The 14,261-nt window shown below is 37.3% G+C and overlaps 1 protein-coding gene across 7 annotated transcripts in view; it reads right to left on the bottom strand.

Annotated features, from left to right (window-relative positions):
• osbpl11 (oxysterol binding protein-like 11) overlaps positions 1-14,261 on the bottom strand; it is a 126,314-nt gene that overhangs the window by 39,980 nt on the left and 72,073 nt on the right. For 5 of the 7 annotated variants that reach the window (XM_069935278.1, XM_069935282.1, XM_069935280.1 and 2 more), the window contains 3 exons: positions 12,874-12,998; positions 11,743-11,883; positions 7,493-7,636 (listed from right to left, as the gene is read on the bottom strand). In XM_069935278.1, coding sequence (XP_069791379.1) covers positions 7,493-7,636; positions 11,743-11,883; positions 12,874-12,998 — 410 coding nt within the window. The remainder of the gene's footprint in view (positions 1-7,492; positions 7,637-11,742; positions 11,884-12,873; positions 12,999-14,261) is intronic. The other 2 variants (XM_069935283.1, XM_069935284.1) reach the window with 1 other exon arrangement.

The following is a 14,261-nucleotide window of genomic DNA, read 5'->3' as shown; positions in this document are numbered from 1 at the left end:
CTAAAACAGCTTCCAAAGAATGTTAACCCCTTCCCCCCACCCTCCTCCCAAAGCCAGAAAGCCTACCAACAGAAAGATGGAATCCTAATAACTAGTTTTCCCATCTCAAGAATCTTCTGTTTGCACAGCTCCAATGTTGTAGTGAAGCCTTAAATGTTTTCCAAATGAGACAAAACACAGCTACTGCAACTAATGCCAAGGATAGAAGCAGAGATAATCATTATGTTTTCACATACTAAGAACACACTTTAACCATTATTAAAAGAAAATCTTTAAATAAATAGATATCAAAATATTAATTTAAATAGTTAAATCAGAATTTAAAAGCCTAAAACTTTATAAACTAACTTATTTTAAAAGTTTTTTTAAAAAACTCAAACACTCAAGGTATTAACTCATTAAGACCATATTCTATTAATTAAGCAGTCAAAGATTAAAGTGAATTATCTGCAGAGAATTAAAGAAACAGTTACTCAGATGCAGAGAAAATAGATCTTCCAAAAATTTCTGGGCTTCTTCAACAGAACAAAATCATTTCTTAGATTTGTACTTCAGTGTAATCCGATGGCACACTCAAAAAAGCAGAGACGCTTAACCCTTTGATTGTCGAATTCCAACATAATATTCTTATATGTGACACGTTCACTCATAACCTCAGATGAGTAATCCTTGACAATATGAATCTTCTGACCTTTGTTGTCAATCATTCCTTGGTGACAAGATTTACGTATTAAAAGCTCCTTAGTTTGAAATTCATGAAAACACACTATAACCAATCCCGGTCTCTGACCGGGAGCTGGTTTAGATGCCAGCAATCTGTGTGCACAATCTATTGCAGGGAGAGTCAGCAAAACTCCAAGTCTAAACAATTCGGTCAGAAAACTTTTAAAGAATTTAATAGGTTTCCACACCCCCCCCGCCCCACCCCCGTAAACTCTGTCAAACCCAGAATTCTACTTGTTTTCTAGGTTAATTATCTTCTCCATTGATTCTTCATTTGTCTTTGATAGCTTTTTATATTGCTTTTGCACATCATCCACTATTCCAAAACAATTGCAATTGCTTCATTATCTTGAATACGTTTTATCATGTTTTTCTGAGCTTTCTTGAAAAGAATCCAATTTTGCTTTCATCTGCTTAAACTCCTTTCTGAATTTCTTTCTATATTGTTGTAATTCATCAGAGGATTATTTTCTATGTTGTTGAAGCAATTCCATAACAGGAAGATCCTCTTCTTTTCTAGTTCCTTCAGCACACCTTGTAGCCATGTTAAAGACAGTTACAGTCGTTAATCCAAATAAATTCAATAAGCAATGTGAAGTTTAAGAATAAGGACTTAAAAAGGTTGAAAACTTAGGCAAGCTGGAGCAACTTCAAAAAGCTGCTACTTCATTAACGGCCAGCAGAAAGTCCATGTGACATTAGTTCTACTAAAAGTTTGCTAACATGTGACAAACCGGTTTAATTTTCTGCATATAATCTAGCCACAGATAAATTAACAAGGTGAAGGACTTTGGCTGTTTTTATGTTCTTGTTCACACCAACAAATCACTGTAGAATGGAATATTGTTTGTCACAAATGCTTTTCTCCTCAGAATGAAACAAAAACAGCATGCCTGATCAGTAATTGCTCACACCCCAGACCCCAACTCTAATTAGTTTTTCCTCCTACTTATTCAGAACTCCAGTTCTGAGGCTGAAGTATTATGAGGCTGAATACTTCAGTTCAAGTATTTCAACTTCAAACTACAAACTATTGTACATTTGCTTTTCCACATTCATATCTTGTCTTTGGCTTGGCTTCGCGGACGAAGATTTATGGAGGGGGTAAATGTCCACGTCAGCTGCAGGCTCGTTTGTGGCTGACAAGTCTGATGCGGGACAGGCAGACACGGTTGCAGCGGTTGCAGGGGAAAATTGGTTGGTTGGGGTTGGGTGTTGCTGTAATAAATATGTCACCTTCCACTAATCTGAGCTTAAAAGCAGAGAACCCAACTCATTTCAGTGTTTCTTTCCTTCTATTATAGTTTGAATTTCAAATTTTGGCTACCTAACCACGTTAATGATTCACAGATCTTCTCTTCCAACATTGCTGGTATGTAATAACAGGTATCTTTTTTAAAAAATCTCTAAATACACGTCCAAAGATAGCCAATGCAGCTGATCTCAATTTCCAGGTCTAGAATTATTAAAAAAAAACTCAAATTTAAAGAAAAAAAGTAAAACATAGATATTTGTAAGGTAGCATACAGTGCCCTTCATAATGTTCGGGACATTTTTATCCTTTATTTGCCCCTGTGCTCCAGTTTTAAATTTGCAATCAAACAATTCACATGTAATTAAATATAGAAACATAGAAGATAGGAGCAGGAGTAGGTCATTCGACCCTTCGAGCCTGCTCCGCCATTCAACGAGATCATGGCTGATCTTAAAGTTCAGTACCCCGTCCCCGCCTTCTCTCCGTAACCTTTAATTAAAATGTACATTCCAGATTTTATCCAAGGTAATTTGTATACATTTTGGTTTGACCATGTAGAAATTACAGTACTTTTTATACATAGTTTCCTCATTTCAGGGCACCATGATGTTTGGGACATTTGGCTTCATAGGTTTTTGAGTACTCAAGTATGTTTGATTGCTTCATTTTTGCAGGTTTAAGAGAACTAGGCTTGCTTCTAAGCTTTTGATCACCTTTGGCATCTGTAGTTGCTGTTTTTCAACATGAGGACCAGAGTTGTGCCAATGTAAGTCAAAGAAGCCATTATGAGGCTGAAAAACAAAAATAAAACAGTAAGAGACATCGCCCAAACCATAGGATTACCAAAATCAACAGTTTGGAACATCATTAAGAAGAAAGAGCGTACTGGTGAGCTCAGTAATCATACAAGATCTCCTCTTATCATAATGAAGAAAAATCCCCAAACGCATGTCCGACAGATCAGAAACACTCTTCAGGAGGCAGGTGTGGACTTGTCAATGACTACTGTCCGCAGAAGACTTCACGAGGAGAAATACAGAGGCTACGTTGCAAGATTCAAACCATGGCAAAGGTTTGGATTTTGGGCAGTTCCTTTACACCTCCATACTTTGCTCTTCCCATCACTCTGATACAGTTTACTCTAAGTCTCATCTGTTTGTAAGACCTTTTTCCAGAATTCTGCAGGCTCTTTTAAATGCTTCTTGGCAAACTGTAATCTGGCCATCCTTTCTGCGGCTAACTAGTGGTTTGCATCTTGACTCCACATTTCTTTTCACAAAGTTTTCTGCAGACAGTAGTCATTGACATATCCACACCTGCCTCCTGAAGATGATTTTTGATCTGTTGAACATACTTTTGGGGATTTTTCTTCATTATGATGAGAATTCTTCTGCCGTCAGCAGTGGAGGTCTCCTTGGAATACTAGTCTATTAGTGATTACTGAGCTCACCAGTATGCCCTTTCTTCTTGATGATGTTCTGAACTCTTTATTTTGGTAACCCTAAGGTTTGGGAGAAGCCTTTTACTGTTTTATGGCAACTATGACTCAAAGGTGATCAAAGCCTCACTCACTTATTCCTGCACCAATGAAGAAATTAAACATACCTGAGTACTCACAAACACATGTGAAGCCAAAAGTCCCAAACATTATGGTGCTCTGAAATAACAGGATCATGTATAAAAAGTGCTGTAATTTCTAACCTTGAATAAAGTCTGGAATATTCATTTTAATGACATTTGAATTGTTGGATTACAAATTTAAAACTGTGGAGCACAGGGCAAACAAATAAAGGCAAAATGTGTCTTGTTCGAAACATTAGGGAGGGCACTGTCTGTGCAAGGAGAAACAATTCATGTCAAGGTTTGTCTGATTAAAAAGTCTTCACTAAGAAGAGCTAGCTGGTTTTCTCTCCACAGATGCAGCCTGATAAGGAGACTTTACAGCATTCATATTTAAGACCACAAAGAGCAGAACTAGGACATTCAACCCATCAAGCCCACTCTGCCATTCCATCATGAGTTGATCCATTCTTCAACTCAGCCCCATTTCCCTGTCTTCTCCCAATAACCTTCGACATCCTGACTATTCAGATATCCATCAATCCCTGCCTTAAATACACCCAACTACTTGGCCTCCACAGCCACCTGAGATAACAAATTCCAGAGGTTCACCACTTCTGGCAAAAGAAAATCGTTTGAAATGGACATCCTTCAATCATGAACCTTTGTCCTCTTGTCCTAGACTCCCCTACCATGGAAAACAACTTTGCCACATTTCTTCTGTCAAGGCCTTTCAACATTCAAAATGCTTCTGAGGTCTCCCCATTCTTCTGAACACCAAGGAGTACAGACCAAGAGCAGTTAAATGTTTCTCATATGCTGATCCCTTCATTCCAGGAATCATTCTTGTGAATCTTCTCTGAACCCTCTCCAATGCTAGCACATCCTTTCTTACATAAGGACCCTAAAAATGTACCCCATACTCCAAATGAAGGTTCATCAGTGCATTGCAACTCCTTAAAATCACATCCCTGCTCCAATATCCTATTCCTCTAGATATGAATGCCAACATTGCATTCACCTTCTTCACCACCTGGAGGCTAATGATGGATTGGGGAGAATCCATTATTCCTTCCTCCAAAGTGCATGATCATACATCTTCCAACATTGTATTTCATTTGCCACTTCTTTACCCATCCCCCTAATCTATCCAAGTTGCTTGCAGCCTCTCCATTTCCTCTTGACCACCTACCCCTCTACTTATCTCTGCAAACCTAGACACAAAGCCATTATTCAGCAAACCAAATCATTAATCTACCACACCCCTGGTAACCAGCAGCCAATTTTCTCACTTCCAATCATCCAATGCTACTATCTTTCCTGTCATTCCATTGGATCGCATCTCGTTAAGCAGCCTCATGAGCAACACATTGTCAAAGGTCTTTTGACCTTTGTTGGTCTACATGTGGTTTTCTCAAAAAATTGCAGTAGGCAAGATTTTCTCTTACGGAAACTATACAGACTTTGGCCTATCTTGTCATGCAACTCCAGATTTAATTTATATAGATAAATATTTAAGTGATACCAGATTAGTTGAGGTTACAATTTATGTTTCTAATGTACTACATTGACCAGGAAAGGAAGTTCACTTTGTGTCTATAATTCACTGTACTTTTTAAAAATCTTTGAAGTTCTGCTTGAAAAGATAGTGCAAGCAGATTAAATGGTGATATTCATGAGAGAAATTTGTAAAATACTTGGCAAAAATCTAAACTTAAAAATATATATTTTTTAAAATTTAGACATACAGCACAATAACAGGCCATTTTGGTCCACAAGACCAAGCCGCCCAATTTACACCCAATGAACCTACAACCCCTGGTTCGTTTCGAACAGTGGGAGAAAACCAGAATTCCCCAGGGGAAAACCCACACGGACACAGGAAGAATGTACAAACTCCTTACAGACAGGACAGGATTCAAACCCCAGTCCCAACTGCTGGTGCTGTAAAGGTGTTGCACTAACTGTTACACTAACCGTGCCACCTTGCCCTCTGGGCCGTATTGTGTTCAATGGGGAAAAGGCAGAGAAGGAAAACTGCTGCCCTTCCCCAAGCCATCAGGCTCCTCAATTCCTAGAACATATGTGCATGAGTATGTCATGGATTTTTATTGTATTATTACAATATTTAACTCCTAGTTATGTAATCTGCTCCTGGAGAAACTCTATCTCGTCTTTACTGTGCAGTAGTTATGGTATGAATAAACAAATGAAGGTGACTTGGTCTGCATTGTGATAGAATCCAAAAACAAAGAGCTAGACCAACACTGTGGGTCAAGCAGCATTTGTGGTAGCAAAGGGGCAGTTGATGTTTTTGGTCAGGGTCATGCAACATGACAGAGAGCAGCGGGAACATAGCATCTAGAAATGAAGACAGAGGCGGGTAGGTGACAGATGAAACCAGATGAAGGGAGGAAAATTGGTAAATGAAGCCAGGATGGGCAGGAAGGAATATTGGGACAGATGTAAGAGACAACTTAGTCATAGATTCAGCCAAATTCATCTAAGGCAACCAATTTAGCATTCTGGACTAATAGCATTTGCCTGCATTTGGTTTGCAACTTTCTAAACCTTTCCTATCCACGTATCTGACCAAATATCCAGAAAATGGTACCAACTTTGCTATATTCTTCTGGAAGCTCATTTGAGATAATGAATTGCCCTCTGAGTGGAAAAAAGCTGCCCCTCGTGCCTCTCTTAAATCCCTCCCCTCTCATCAAGCTCTCTAGTTCTAAAAATTACAATTCAACGTTCATACCTCTGGGCTACAGGCTACCAAAACAGAATAAGAATAGTTTGCATTTTTCCTCAAATTGGTAGTGGTGTGAGGATGGGAAATGGAGTTGAAATAACATGCAACCAGCTCACCGTGGCTACTGTTTTCAGAGCGCAGGCACTCTACAAAATAATTACCTAATCTGAGCTTGGTCAGATTGAAGCAAGTATGCACAAATCTCAACCTTGTTCAGAAGAGCTGTTTGGGTCCCTGGTTGGTGGTGAGGGAGGAAGTAAGGATATTTCAGATTTCTAGAGAAAAAAGCCCCATCTTGAGAACAAATGTGACAAAAAGTGCATAAACTCAGAAAAAGGGATGGCGAGCTTGCAGGAGACAGGGCTTGAGGAGATGAAGTCAAGGTGGCTGTAGGCTGTATGGGTTTATAGTAGCTACCAATGGAGAGCACAAAGACACAGATTAATGTGCATGTCCTCCAATCTAGGCTATTGCATTTAGTGTTCATGATGTGGCCTCCTCTAGAAGACCAAGCATAGACTAGGTGAATATTTTGATGAACACCTGAACTCTGCTCTCCAATGGCAATCTTGAGTTTCTAGTTGCATGTTATTTCAACTTCTTTTCCCCCTCTTACACTGACCTATCGGTTCCATCTTCTCCTCTGCCACAAGTCTTCAACTTACAATGGGAATATTGAATTTTACAATTTCAAGTAATCCAATTCATTTTTACTCCAATCAGTCTACCCAGATTCTCTATTTGCCTTTTACACCCCTTTTCCACCTTGTTCCCAATCTTGTTACCCTCTCTCTCTGGTTCTATCTACCAGTTACTCACTTGATTTACCTTCCCCATTCCCTCGCCCACCTGGATCTATCTGCCTATCCCTCATTTATCTGGTTCCACCAATCACCCTGTGTCTCACCCTTCCCTCTCATTTCTACACAACAGCCATCTTTCCTCTGCACACTTGGTCCTGATGCAGGGATTTGACCCAAAATATCAAGTCTTTTTCCACAGATGATAATCGATTTGGAGATCTTTCAGTATCTTGTTGTTTGTTCCAGATTCAAGCATCTGCAGTCTTATGTCTATTATTTTTATAACCCTGTGATGCTAAAAACAAAACACACATCTAAAAATACTTTCACAGCCCTTGAAATACAGTATTACAAGTTGTCATGCATACCACATTAATAGATAACATGCTACGTACTTACTCGTGTCAAATCCATTCCAAGCTTCAGCTGAGATAATAAGTGTAATATCACACTACGCTGTTCTTCAACAACTCCAAGATCTTCTTCCTCCTCGTCTTCAATGGTATCATCCATTTCATCATCTGGGTTTATTTCTTCAGGTTCCTGCAGACAAAATTATGTTATGACCAGTAATGGACATTTTATTTTTAGTTGATTCTAAACTTAAATATTGTAGAAGAGGTTATGAGCCAATATACTGTACATGTTATAAAAGGAAGCAAAATATTCTATGTTCAATTTCAGTTTCTCTTTCATTGCAGATGTAAGGACTTGGGATGTAAAGCATGATTTAAAAACCCATAACATAATACTTTCAACAACAATTTGTATTTAAGAAACCAAAGAAGACAGTCACACTACAACATGGTAATAGTAGTCAATTTTCTTTTCATCTTCCTGAGCACTGATTTTGATCAGAAACCTGGTTGTTTCCCTTCTTGCAAAGCATATCATTGGGCATTTTTAAATGTACAAACCTTGAGAGTGGGGTTCAATAATATACCAAAGAAGTAATAGCCATACATATGCATTACCAGACTAGAACTGTACGTAAGTACAAGTGGAAATTTTGGTATATTCAAGCAGATACTGTCTCACCCACTAGAGAAAATAGTTTTGATCTGGGGCCTTACCAGTTGATTGTACCATTTAGTTTTAATTATTGAACCACCTGAAAGGCCTTGCATGACATTTGTCATAAGCAATACCACCACCACCCCCTCTCCCAACATTATAGTTCTTGTAGTTTGTGGAATAAAATGGGAGCTTCTAATGCATTTGAAAAATAGACAAGAGAGTATTTGGAATATCCTTTCTGTTGGTTGAAGTCCCTATTTGATGAAAGTAATCTAATGCAAACAAAGTAGAAGATAAAACTTATAGAAGATTCAACCCTTTGGACACTGTGCCCCTGTTTTCTGGGACTGGTTTTATACCCAACCAGCACCTGTTTTGTACTAGTGTTCATTCTGTAGTTTACTCATGGATCCAGTCCAGAGTATATATTATGTAAGTTTAAAAATGGCCAGAGTCCAAAGTGTCAAGAAGTAAATCACTGCTTCAGTGCACTGGCAATTCATGGAATGTGAGGAAATTGATGCTTGGGCATCATATCAGTTAGAGCACTGGAAAGCAAGGATGAACAATCCCGTATTTGAAGAGCATCTTTCCTATCTTCAGGACATCCCACAGAGCCCTACAAGCAGTAGGGCATCTATGTTTAAAGTTATAAAGATTAAAGGTAAAGGTTCCATTATTTTCATGGAATACCACATTTACAATGCAACTCACATGAAATTCTTTAACTTTATCTACTGTAAGGAAGACAGAGAGTCGCCCCTCACAGAAATGAGGCACCAGCGAGGAATGAGCTTGCGACCCCTGGTATACAAGACCAGTGCCCTAACCACTGAACTATACAAGGAGTAGGAGATTCAGAATGACAGAATGAATACAAGGAATTTTTTTATTGCACTGAACGACTAAATCATGCACAGTATTAGCAAGTGAGTGCAACATAAATTTGAAAAGTTACAATATTAAATAATATTTAACCATACATGTTGAAAAGCAGAATATAGATGCTAGAAATCTGAAATAGAAATACAAATGAAACCCCAATTTTACAAGTCCTGATTTAACGTGAATTTGGATACAACACAAAACTTTTTTCCTTTAACTCATGACCTCTTGTTTCAATCTCTCCTACACTCAATGGAAAAAGCCTATCCACATCAAATCTATCTATCCCTCTCATCATCTTAAATGCCTCTATCAAATCCCCTCTCAACCTTCTACACTCCAAAGAATAAAGACCTAATATGTTCAATCTTTCTTTGTAATCCATATCCTGTTACATTTTGGCGAGTACACGCTTAAAGCTCAAAGAAGCAGGATTACTGCACTTATTAAGAAAGCCAATGAGCCCTTCATTTCGGTTTTAAAATTGGTGACCAAGACAAATCCTGGGCTTCTCACATTTGTTGTGTAATATGTGCAGCCAACCTGAAAGCTTGTGTCAGCATCATTATGCAATTAAACATGCTAAATTCAATAAAAGTTCATTTAATTTTTCTCTGCCTTCCTAAGTGATACAGCAAATCTGAAATTACCTTGAGTGTTCATCTTGAAGTTAATCATATATAACTATATAACCATTTACAGAGCGGAAACAGGCCATGTTGGCCTTTCGAGTCTGCACCGGTTCACTGTTGTCTATAATAATCCCCAAATTCCTTTCAGGAAGCAAAACTTTTGAAAATAATTGTTGTCCAGTGATGTTTGTCAACCAGTCCTCCAATTCACAGCTGAATCAGCACAGCTCAAAATATCTGCAGCAATAAAGATGACTAAATGTAGTTGGATCCTGGTATGTTTTTTAGAACGCAAGATCCATCACGAGCTTCGTTGACATGGATTTTGACAGAAATGTCCCAGATTCAAGTCTGTGCAGCAACCCACTTAACAGGCAAGAAATAGTGACCTGGCTTAGGCATAGAGATGTGGACAAAAAACTGAAATAGTCTTTCAGAAAGTTTCAGTGAATCACAAGAAAGCTTTACCACAAAATAGACTTTACAATACCTGGGCTTTCTGAATACTCTACATTTCCATGTCTCAACAAAACCTGATCCAGATCAGCTTAGATAATAACTTGGGTATAAAAACATGCATGCAAAACCAAAGAAAATGGGATAATGTTGAACCAAACAACAAAAATGAAAATTTAAGCAGTTATTACATCCAATTGTCCCAAAATCTCAGACTGATAAAACATTTAAAAGTATTGTGTCAAAATACTGTCATCAAATAAATTTGTTTCAGAATCGGTAACCATGAACTTACAAACCACGGAAAGTGTTTGTGACAAACTACTGGTATCTTTTATGTGACACTTGTTGACACTCTCTTACATATTATAAGCTTTAAAACAAAATTCATTTGTTTGAGAACTGAAAAGAAGCTGGTTCACAATATAGCAAGTTACCAAAATCATATAGTGAATAAATAATTCACAGGAAAAAAAAGAGTACTTCAGAAGCAAAGGAAAATATTTGAAAGTCTGAGCGGAAATGGTCCTTTTAAGTTTCTTATGACTGATCACCTCTGTTGCGTTGCAATCCTGTTTAATGGCTACAAAGCACCTAGGAAGTACACAAAATAACTTTATGAAATGAGATAAGACATACAATGTACAGGTGCACCCACATTACATTCATCCTGTGGAAAATCACAATTCGCTACCAAACCTAAAATCAGGTATACAGAATAAAAACTAATTAGAAAAAATTGAATACAGTTTATTTTCACTCGCATTTCTTCATGCAGTTTGGAAAATCACGAAGCAGACTGGTTTCTATGAATGTAACCATCCCCTTTCCCACTCGCACTGTACCAGGGATCGTCTACAATGTGTTGAATTAATCAGTGATTTAAACACTTAAAAAGTTAATATTAAGAAAGTAATTATTTAGTTGATGACCCAACATCAAAAACCAAAAATCACAATTCTGAACATTTCATTAAAATTTCTCTTCATGCTGATTTACTGTCAGAGCAAATGGCCTGCAGTGTTTCATAAACAAATAAGACTTAATTGAAATATACAAACTTTCTCATATATCAATTCTCCTGTACATATCATGCAAATAAGAATAATCCACAATACATTGCAGTAGAGCTCTTTTAGATACTGATTCAGTCTCTCTGAATAGGTGACAATGGGAGGGAATTGGATATTACATAACCACTTTTCACACACTTAAATTAATAAAAGAGAACTATGTAACTAACTGTTTATGGTTAAGCAAGATTAACAAGTCAACTAATTTGTTTAAAAAAAAGTCAATAACCACAGCCCTGAATTTGCAATCAGCAATCATGTCCAAAGAATGTTTTCCGATTGTTAGTCTAAATACCAATTGAAATTCATGCCCTGAAAATTACAGGTGGGATGAAGGGAAAAGTTGGGAGAGATACTGTTTTGATGTTAAGAGTACAAGATTTTGTAATGAAAATTAACTTCAACATAATGACAGGAGAAGGAGCACGAAGAGCACGCTTGAAAAGTACAAGGAAGTTAAGGGACGGCAAGAGCATGTGGTTACAAGGATTAAAAACAGAACAATCGTTTAATAATTTAGCTGGCACAACAGGAAGCAGCTCAAGCAGCTCAAATAGATAGCCTGGTGATTCCTGAGAATACAGACCTTAGGAAAATTGTAATGAAGTACCAGAGGGAAAGTTATAGTTTTCTTATTGCCTAATGCATTCTCTTGTAACCCTGGCTCAGCAAGATTGAATTGGTCACTCCACTTCCCAAAATGATGAAAAAGTATGCAAGGACATTTCTGTAAGGAGAGATTGCATTTCAAAATGTATGTCTTTTTTTGCATTTTTTAATTCACATACAAAACTACGGACCCATTTTTTTTTTCTTATGTAGAGTGAAGGTGAAAGAAAAAAGAATAATAGTCTTTCCTTTATGGTACTCTGATGTAAATAACTTGACAAAATAGATTGTTTAAACTTTGCGACATAAAAATTCCTACACTGCAGAAAACTATACAAGGGTAAGCTGACATTAAAGTGTCTGGCTATTCTACAATATTTTGTAAATAGATACTTGGCTTTTGAAATCTAAAAACACTGCATGGTAAATTTAATTTTATATTTAGGCACACAGCACGGTAACACGCCCTTCTGGCCGACGAGCCTGTGCCACCCCCCCCCCCCCATATCAATTAACCTAAAAATCCCTGTTTATTTTTTCTTTGAAGGGTGGTATGAAACCCGAGCACCCAGAGAAAACCCACGCAGACACAGGGAGAACATACAAACTCCTTATAGACAGCGTCGGATTTGAATTCCAGTCACTGGGATTGTAATAGCATTGTACTGATCACAACTCTGATAATTATGCCCAAGTATTAAATGATCAAGTATTAAATGGAAATATAACTTCAAACTACAGCTGACAATAAAATGTATTTGTTGGAGATCAAAATAAGAATGAATCTTTAAGAATTTTAAGTCAGCTTAAGTATACTTTTAGGTTATAGGTGACCTTCTACCTTGTGCCCATGGCAAAAGAATAAGACATTCCTGAAGTAAACCACACCCAAAAAAACATTCTGTAACAGGAATGAATCCAAAACAATATCAACATTTTTTTTTAAAATCAAACTATTCATAAGAGAAATGCATAACTATATTTGAAATATTCATTAAAAAACTATGTATTTTCTGGTGAAGAATGTGGTTTCTCAGCATTTTAAACTCAAAGGGACATAAGATATTGAAAGTTATAGAAGATTTATTTTTTTTTTGAACCATCTTACCTGTGTCATTTGGTAGTGTTCAGAAGCTTTTGACGGAGTCTTCTCAATTGATGACTGACGTTCATTTCCGTTCTTGAGGTGGTCTGATAGTGAGAATTTGGGTTCCAACCATTCAATTGTTGTCCCTGAAACAAATGGCAAGCGTGCTTCGAATTTTTTCATAATCTCTACCAGCAGAAAGTTGTGACCATTGGTGACTAAGAAATGCGATTAGTTTCAAACAAAACCTACAAAAGGGAAGGGAATGAAAGAAGTCTGATGCACCGCCTACTATCGTCACCAGAGGTATCAAGATACTGAACGGAGCATTCATTTTAATCTGTGCCTGTTAAACCCTCTGAAACTTGATCGTTTTAAGCACATCTTGAAAATCAAGTAAGTGTGACATATTAAAGCATTGAAGAACCAGTCCAAAAAATAATAATTTGATGTGGTGCGAGTTTAAAATGCAAACCAAAAATTAAAAGACATAGTTATGGTCACAATTATTACCATATATTGTGAATTAATAATTTATATTTTTCAGTGACAGTTGAGAATTACAATTTGTAACCCTGGCAAAACAGTCCAGTTACTGTTTCATGGATCTCAGGTTGCTTCATCTGTTACCAGAGTGGTCTTGCTTCCTAATAAATTATTAAAACCATCAGCTACAAAAATACATCAAAATTACCAGGTTTCAGTTTTTTTTTTGAAAACTATGATCAAAATTGTCAAGACAATCATTCAAAAATATGAAACGTCTAAAAGAACATTATTGTTGTTAGATTCGCTCCTCTAGAAGTGCACGGAGAACTAGCAGATTATCGGTGTCATGACTTCAGTCATCTGAGCATCTGTATCATTTTCTATTCTCATGGGAAAACATTCCTCTGCTTACATTAATTGATTGCTTGGAGGGATGCAGTGTGGATGGAAAAAGAATCTTTCTAGTCTTCCCTTATCTCGGTAAAACTATCCCAGCTTAAGAACATAAAATAAACAAAAGCAATATCAAGACCAGTCCTGTGCCTCATCTACTTTCAACACCAGAGTGGCACAGCAGGTACTGCAGCCACATTGTTTCAGTAATCCAGGTTTGATTTGTATGCTGTGCATTTTGAATTTTAATCTTCTCCTATCGACCAAGGTAACTATCCTCCCAAATTTTGATTGGAAGGTTAAATGGCTACCACACATTACATAGAATAGTACACACATTTATTTGGAGCATCTAAATAGGGCTCAAGGAATTATAGAAGACCCTTTCCATCTAGAGAACAGCATCTTCAACCCATTACCATCAAGAATGTACAGGAGCATCAAAATCAGAGATGCCAGGGTGGGGAATAGCTTCTTCCCAAAGGCTGCGAGACTGTTGAACAGTATCCTATAACTGTGAAAATCAT

This window comes from Narcine bancroftii, chromosome 4, assembly GCF_036971445.1.
Source record: "Narcine bancroftii isolate sNarBan1 chromosome 4, sNarBan1.hap1, whole genome shotgun sequence".
NCBI lineage: Eukaryota > Metazoa > Chordata > Chondrichthyes > Torpediniformes > Narcinidae > Narcine > Narcine bancroftii.
This window is presented reverse-complemented; position numbering and strand designations above follow the sequence as displayed.